General features: G+C 50.6%; 1 protein-coding gene across 1 annotated transcript in view; it reads right to left on the reverse strand.

Moving 5' to 3' along the window:
- Nucleotides 1-1346: 1346 nt before the first annotated feature.
- LOC119449070 (probable 4-coumarate--CoA ligase 3) overlaps nucleotides 1347-8668 on the reverse strand; it is a 193951-nt gene continuing 186629 nt past the window's right edge. Inside the window, exon 9 of the mRNA XM_049666240.1 lies at nucleotides 1347-1549. Coding sequence (XP_049522197.1) covers nucleotides 1437-1549 — 113 coding nt within the window. The 3' untranslated portion in view covers nucleotides 1347-1436. The remainder of the gene's footprint in view (nucleotides 1550-8668) is intronic.

Consider the following 8668-nt stretch of genomic DNA (forward strand, 5'->3'; position numbering starts at 1 on the left):
TAAGCTGACGTATTTCCGTGACGGAAATACGTCAGTGAAGTCTTGGTGGACCCCGGCCTAAAACAATTTCGTGTTAAAATCGCATATTTTGATGCAGCGGCATTTCCTACCTAATTTCTGCGTATTTCTGCTTCTTTTTTTCAGCTTCATCAACTTGTTTGAATGGAGGATTCATGTCTGTGGGAGGTTGCCTTCAATATAATGAACGCCATCATAGGACATGCGGTTCACTTGCCGTACAGCCTGCACGGGAAGAAAAGCAAGATGCTGTTTAACATCCGGCTATGCAGAGTGGGAAGAGGTGATACGCATTTAATTTCGCAGTTTTGTGCCCCTTTCTTATATTATGCACTGCTGGGAGTGTTGGGATAATATAGGTATATGCATTGTATGCAGATGGTGCCTGTGAGACACAGAGATCGACATCAATCCAGCGCAAGACTTCATAAGAATGTGGCTGCCAGGCGCCGTCGACTGCGCTAATAGCAGAAGGCGGCGTTACGCCGAAGCGGTTCAACCCATTCAGCATCTTCAAGTTCCCCTTTTGCGAGCCCAGCCTCAACCCCCCGTAGCGTCATAAACAAAGCTTTCGTGGGTGGCCCACAGGATTGGGGATATGAGCGACAATCTGTATCAACCTATTTTAAGACCAATAAAGAAATTATGTATCAATATTTGGCGATCTTATAGTATATCATAGCATCTTGCATCGAGCTACCGTGCAATGTTTGCAATGTTTGCGTAAAAAACGACATCGTCCACATGCATCACAATCTGCCGATATGGCCATGCCAGTGGATAATGCGGGACAATAAATTGACTAAAAGTGGCAGAGCCGGCAATTGAGCAATACCGGCGCTGCCAGTAGGCAAGGTGGGACACTAGAATGGCACTGAACGGCAGAGCCGGCTATCTACCTGTATTTGCGCTGCCACACGATGGTCGAAATAGGCACTTTAGTGGCATAGCCGCGCTGGGCCATTCCTGACGCGGGTAGCGCTGCCAGTTTCGGGCCTGTATTTGTGCTGTTGTTTGCCGTGATATTGCCGTTCTGGGGCCAGCCTGGTTGTGCTGCTGGGGTACAGTCACGCCAATAATACGTATCCAGACAATTTACAGCCTTAAGGCAAGTCATCTTTACTACGTTAAGGTGTTAATTACCTTTAACTGCGTTAAGTATAGAGGACTCCTGGAGCGGATTGAACGGGACCACGAAATGAATCACCATGTTTTCTGTTCTCGTGCATTTTATTCAAAACATTCGCTACAACGCACAAACGCTGGTTGTCTACACGCCTTACTGATAATGGTAAAGAACAAAATGACCCATAAAAGAGGCACGCCAACTGCCCTCAGTGATAATAGTCAATAAACCCCACGAGTTCGCTGTATCTCCGGACATGGCCAAACCTGCGCCAGCTTATCTGCATCTAGGCTTACGCGAGAAAGCGCGCCAGCGCATGTCTTTTGACTTTCGCAGTGTCAGTTTTTGGCAGGGAATCCACAAAGAAGACACCGCCATGGAGGTGCTTGTGCACGGCGAGATGGCCTGCGAGATAAGAGAAAAAAGTCAAAATGAAATAATTTTCTTGCAGCTATTTATCGCTTAAAGAATCGCGCGCCACTCCATTGCTGTGAAGGTGGATTACAAGCGAAGCAGTTTAGCACACGACATAGAGGTGACACAGAATTTAGTTCAAAGGTATGGGCAAATTTTATCTCTCTTGAGCGGCGACGGCGGTCATCCCGAAGAAAGACACACGCACACGCACTTTTATTTTGGTCAGCGGTCTTGATCTGCCACACACATTCGTGTGGAAGACTACCGCCTCCTCGGGGAGCCGGATGAAACTAGACACGCGCTACGGGACGGCCACGCCGGGAGAGCGAAGGGAAAATAGGCACGCAATTAAGCGCTTGGAACGACGACAAAAGAGGGCGGTGCGAGCCTACAAATGGCCGACGCGAGTCGCACAGCGGCAAATCATTGAGAAACCCTTATCTACCTGAGAGCCTACTGATTTTGAAAACGTTGCGTATTGATAACTAATCTACTGAAAATGCATATCCAAGTGATGAATGAGCTTTTGCATCAGATTCGGGAGCAAACTTTTTGCACACGCATATCTGTTGACGCACACGAAACATGCCTAGAAACCTAGCCATAGACAGCTTCGCTGAAAAATATATATTTAAAGGGCGCAAAATAGCACCGTACACGTGTGCTGTAATAAGAAGTGAACCTAGCAAAACTCGATGTGTTGTAAGTAGAGTTATTCAATGAAGCGAAGGGAGCGCGTGCATTCCAGAGATTGATATTTCTTATACGCGATAACTTTCAGTCATCTCTGTCCGCTATGCACTGAAAAGTGTGGGACCGTACATGCTAAGGTGCACGTGCACTTTTTACAGCGTAAGCTGTTGTGGGCTCATTCCAATAGCTGCTTTGGTTCACAATGGTGTCCGCCGCCACCTGTGACCGTAACCGCCATCGCCAGAAATGCGAAAAAATGTCGCAGTTTCACCCGAAGGCGAAGCATCAATTGCGATAGCAAATTAGTAGAGAGCTATACGGAGTAAGGATAGTGGCTTTATAAACTTTGATATGCAGCAGCACCAGCAGCGCGCAGAACTGTTGTAGTCGCCGTCGGCGTTTTTGCCCGCGTTCGCACCGAACGCGCGCGGCGTTGGTAACTGTTGCCGGTGCCTCTGGCGACGGCTCGGAGGTTATCGATGAGATACCTTTACAAGATTGGACAAGAACGGGACCCTGATTGCAGCGTCTGTCACAGTCCCGAGACAATAGACCACATACTTTGCGTGTGCCCTCAATATGCGGCGGAGCGAAGGACACTAAAGCATAGTGTTGACTGTTTGGACTCCCGCCCCTTTTCAGAAGCAAGGTTTTAGGCGCGTGAAGAAGCATTGATCATGCCTAGCGCACCATAAGATCCCTTTTGAACTTTATGTGTGAGACGGGCCTAGATGGTCGTCTCTAGGACCTGTGCGGTGTGCAATGTGCGAAATGTGTTTGTGCGATGACGTTTTGTGTGGACAACACTACTCCTGCGTGTAATGTGTGAAAAGTGCACAACCGCGTATTGGACAACGTGTGTAAATAGTAGCTCATTGTACGATATCATAATCACCTGCCACCTACCTCTCCCTGTATCTCCCACTTCCCTTACCCCTGTGAGGAGTAGCAGGCTAGAGACACGCTCTCCAGGCCGACCTCTCCTCCCTTCTCTTCATTAAAATCTACTCCTCCAGAACGGGACACTCGTCGAGCAGCGTCGGAAGTCTTTACCACCTTCTCGCCTCGCAACGTTTTTACATAAATACGCATTGGTGCCGCAGATAAACGTTGCCTCCTCTCCCCCCCTCCCTGCCGTCCCCCACGGCCTTTCGCGCGACTGAAGAAGTTGCGTTTGCTCTATATATAGGAGGAAAAAGAGGCTTAATTCTGCAGCCCTTCAGGGTGCACGGCGCTCTCTGTGACGTTCGCTCTCTGTGAAAGCGCACGTCCCTCGCGCGCTTTAACTCGCACATACAGTATACGGAGTGCGGCGACGATTTCATCGCCATTGGACGTCATACGGAACCTCACAGCGACGACGATGCCGACGGCAGAAATCCGCTTTTTGTGTCCATATAATTGCTCTCGCAATAAAAAGGACCCTGTTTCCGCCGTGATCAAACCCGCGCCCGCTGCCTGGGAGACAAATACTCTACCACTAAGCCACGCAAGCGCTTGCTGTCAAGCAGCTGAAAAATGCTCTATAAACGCGCCCTACGCAGGCACCCAGGCGCGGACGACGAGATGTGATTCAGAAGAGGCGCGGCTCCGCCAGTATGATGGCGCCATCTAGTTACGGTGCCTGCAAGCGCAGCGTGCCCGATATGCAAGTTGCATATAGCCGTTGCATGCTGCATGTAACTGAACCTGGTTAACTCAAGCAGGCTAGGTGACTATTTGTCAGCAGCTCGCTTCGAAGATTCCAATAAACAACCATTATCATCATCATCATCATCATCAACAACTGCAACGTACCGTGCCACGGGTCAAGGGATGTGAGATGGGCGCCACGTATTCTGCATACCTCTTCGGTACACGTTATGGCGTCTCCTCGCAAGGTACGAACCTCTGCTGAAGAAGCGAATCGTAGAGCTACGTGCGCGGCTACAACCAGGCATTTTCGGGCTTAGCAGACTGCTGTGCAGGGAGCATTACAAGCCGCAGCTCGCCGTCGACGCCGGGCGGACCGTTCAGAGGGTTCTCTTCAAAACGAGGCGAAGAGACTTTGACGCGAAGACCCTGTTGTGCGTCGTGCCGAAATTGGAGCTGCGCTTGAGCCGCTCCACCAGCTTAAGCTGTGACTGGGCTGCGTGTGCCGCGCAGGCCTGTGACTACTTGCTCCATCCCGCACCTTAACTTAGGTAGCAACAAAGGCCGTATTTATATGGAAGTGATTTGAGATCCCCGCATTGCACCTTGTGGCCTGTCAAAGCATGGCATGATGAAACAGTTTCAAACTACAGAAGGAAAAGGATCGTTGGTACACGCGTAGTGCGCGCCGACGGACTCGGTAACGGTGGCGGCCGTGCAAAGTGCTCTCGGGAAAGGAGGGAGCCGTCCGCCGTAGTTTTCTACGCCATTGCTCGTGCTTCTCTGTTTGATACACCTTTTCGAAGTGAAAAAAAACAACACCCGTCAAATGTTTGTGGTGGCCTAACCTCCAAGGCATGCGTAAGAGCAGTTGTTGTGCTTTGGTGTGCTGAAATAGCTGCATTAACTTCCAGGTATTTCTAATCACTTACCGCGAGGCCTTACATGACCGGGCGCAACGGTAGCAATTGACCGCCGCTTTCGGTCGGCAATTGCCTGTCATCACACTTTCCTTTGTCAACTCGGTGTTTGTCGCGCTCGATCATGTTTACATATGTAAGTGACAAATTTACACGTCCCACCCATGTTTTGGTTCGGTTTGTCCGCAATGCAACATGTGGGTTAAAGGCATTTCACCAAGGTTCTCAATGCCAGTTGCCGCTTCTTTACCATGCTGCTCTAGCTAGGGAAGGCCATACGAGTCCATCGTCTGGTGTGTTAAACCTACTCAGGCTTGCATGGACTTATTTTGCTGATTGTATGCGACCAAGCCGTCGCACCAGCTGTCACGCAGTTCATGTTCTTGAATCTGTTTTAAGCATGGCTTCGCGCATTTTAATTGTTGCAAGTTGCTTTATGTCGAACTAGTCTTGATTTCTTTTATTTACGAGGTTCCGCTTTGCCTTGCCTCGTTTTTAGGTGCCTTCGTTTTTAAGTAATTTGTTTTTCGTTTGGAATACTATAAATGTTTGATGGCAAACAGAAATAGAGCGAATTATTAAATTTTGCACTTTTTTGCCGCGAGTGGCGACAGTGAGGCGAAAGCTTACAAGCGGATACATTGTAGAGGGTCGCACGCACGAGGGAGTTCATACGGTGAGCAGTCGCCAGGGGCGCTGCAGTGCTATCCTTGATAGGGTGCCTTGATGCCCGCGCGCATCGAGGCACTCTAATCTTTGATAAAGTCAGTCATGACAATGATCTTTCCATTCCCTGACTATTAGGGGAATGGAAACGCAGCGCTACGGCATGGTTGTTTACCGCAGGTGCCTTCACTGAGGCGCTTCACCTTCACTGAGGCGCTTTACATATAGCTTTACCAACTGAAACGACGGGAGCAACGGTTGTCACTGCAAATAGCTGTGCGGTATTCTAGGGTCCGTAGTGACGCAGCACAGTGATAATTCGCCCGTTTATCTGCGTGCGGGAAGCCTCCGCGATGCATTGCAAAGAGCGCGCTGCCCAGTGACACAATTCATCACTTGCCCAGTGAAGATGCCTCCGTGCGCATGTATACGCAGAGTTTGAGTGTGTTGTTCTCTCCAATGTGCTTGCCGATTGCCTCTGCTGCTGAGCTAACAGCGATCGCAGATGGATATACGTAGTTAGGAAATTAAACTTCGAACGCAGGAAGGGGTTGCGACTATTTAGTGTGCCGTGCTTGTGATGAAGAAATGCCATCGCACTGGGTTCAAAAAAGCGAGCGTTTCTTGGCGCTGACCGTGTTTGCGGACACTGCGGATCCGATACATCACCGATGACAAAGCAGCCATCTCAAACAACAGCCTGCGATACCTTGACGTTGGAAAACACTACGCATGCTCAGCATCGTCATCCACCACGGCCTCATCGACGCCTTGCAAGCAGCTACAGTGTCGTTCCGATAATTATTTGCTGTGCGCTACGTCACTACAATGCAGACAATGACGCATGTTGTGGGGCCATCACAGCCTAAGAAGATAGATGCATAAGCAAGCGAAAGTCGCCGCTTTGTTTTTTGATAGTGGTTTCTGAGTACATCACCGATGACAGTGTACTGTGCGTATTTTTCTGTCGGCGGTCAAGATTGTTGATGCCGCTCAGTTCCGCACCACGTACGCTGTTGCCGGAAAATAAGTTGGGCGTGGCCCAACCGTGGCGGGCACGCGCACAAAAGTTACATGCCTCGCGCGGGGCGTGATGTATGGTTTTTGATTGACACGCGAACTCGGGCCAAACTCGACATCGCGAAACCCCCCTCGAGTTGAACCTTGGGAACATGGTGGCGCAGCAGCAGCCTGTGTCATCGCATCCAGCGGCAGCAAGCGTCAATATGACCGTCTGGACCGTTCACCTACATGTCTGACGTAGAGTTTTTAGCGTCATTTTTTGCCTTACCACAAACGTGAGTGCGCTGCTGCGTGACGAGTTAGGCGAAGGCCGTCGTCTGCGGAGATAGGGTGGCGGGCAAAATGATGCTTTCCAGCGCAGACTGGTGTGACTAGGCTGCGGAGGAATAGTTGCTGCGATCGCTTCCGCTCTCTCCTGTTTCAAGCAAGCTCGTCCACCCGCGCCCCAGCCCCAGGCCAGGTCCGCCGTCGTCATCGGAGTACTGGAGCACCTGCGAGCACCTGGGGTTCAACCCGGACCAACCAACCTGCGCAGGCGAAGTAGTCACATTATATTGGACGATTCAGAATGGACGCCGGGTAGCCTTCCGGTGCAACAGGTGCCGAAATCAGTTTTCGCAGGTACACGGTACCACTGCACTGCACGGGCAGAGAGGCGAAGGAAGTTACTGCGCCAACACGGACCCGCCTCAGCCGTCCGAACGACCACCTCTTCAGGCAGCAAATGATTTGGCTCGCGTACTTGGTGAGCAAAAGCGTGGTTGTTGAAAGAGACCGTAGACTTGTTTCCTCTATGGGAGCGCGCCATCGCCGACTGGAGGAGCTACCCCGTAAGGTCGCGAGGGACGAGCTGCTGGCGCGAGCTCCACTCGGCGGCCCCGGAAGACACGCAAATTGACGAGTGCCTTCTTCGCGGCGAGCAAAAGTGCAATCGAGGCCGCCTATGACGGGCGACAACGTTTCCGCCGAGCCGCCAAAATTACGGTGGTGTTAGAGATGGTGGCCATGGGTCTTCGGCATGGTCTGCGTGACTGAGGGGTGCTGCTACTTTTCAAGGTAGACCGACGAAAGGCGGCGACGCTAGGCGCCATTATTGCAGCCAATGTTCAACGGGGACCATTATTCATAGTGACGAATTGGCCGCATACAACTGTATCCCAAATTTAGTGGATGCTAACGGGGCTATGCCTCAATCTGCATTGGGAGACAGTTAACCACAGCGTGCACTTTGTCGAAACCAAACGGGCGTTCACACGCAAAAAATAGAAATTTATTGTCAAAACGTGAAGCGCCACCTCGTCAGCAATGGGTACAGAGTAACTGCACTGATGCTGGAGTCCCACCTGGGATGGATGTGGTGGCACTCAAAGGCCACGTGAGCTGCAAAGACCCTTTCGTGCGTTTGTTAGAAGCCACGGATCGCTCTGGCTACCCAGTATAAAGATTCTTTCCTGCGGTTGTTAGAAGCCATCGCTCGGCGCTAGCCAGTATGAAGGTACATCACAATGTAAAAGAAATTAAAGCGTAGTTTGTATCCTTGCATGAGTGTTTCCGACATTCCTTAGTGTTTACACGGTAAGCGCGCGGCAAACCACTTCTGCGCTAGCCGACGCCCTTCGTCTCGCAGCCTTAGTTTAGCGCGAGCAACGAGCGATCTGTTGAAAGCCCAGTGTAAAAATCAGGCGCACACCAATCTGTGCTCGGAAATGGGAGCGAAAGCACGTAGCGATCCGCGCAATCCAATCCAGAGGAAGAAGAGGAGGCGAGCGTGCCCTCGTGGTATAACGCGAAACGATAAACTACAAATTAGTCTAATACACATTCAGTGCAGAACTTGTAAACTTTAAAACACCTATACCCTACGGTAATGTCACTAATATCATTGTACTAATGCATTTATTTGAGAACTTGCTTGTGCCTCTAATGCACTCGGTGGAACGACAAACAAGTGAAAGAATGCACGACCATGCACCGACCGTATGATGACGTGAGCCCCAGTTTGTCAACCGCCCATATGGCAACGCCCAAGGGACGATGGCCACCAGAGTGAATCTAGATAAACCAATGAAAACTGGAGGTGTGCCGACGGACAAACTTTGTCTTGTTACCATTAGTCTTTCATCTTGGGCGTCGCCAGAGCTCGTGAAGATCCCGAGTTTCGCCAAACTCGGGG

This window comes from Dermacentor silvarum, chromosome 4 (genome assembly GCF_013339745.2).
Source record: "Dermacentor silvarum isolate Dsil-2018 chromosome 4, BIME_Dsil_1.4, whole genome shotgun sequence".
NCBI classification, from domain to species: Eukaryota; Metazoa; Arthropoda; class Arachnida; order Ixodida; family Ixodidae; genus Dermacentor; species Dermacentor silvarum.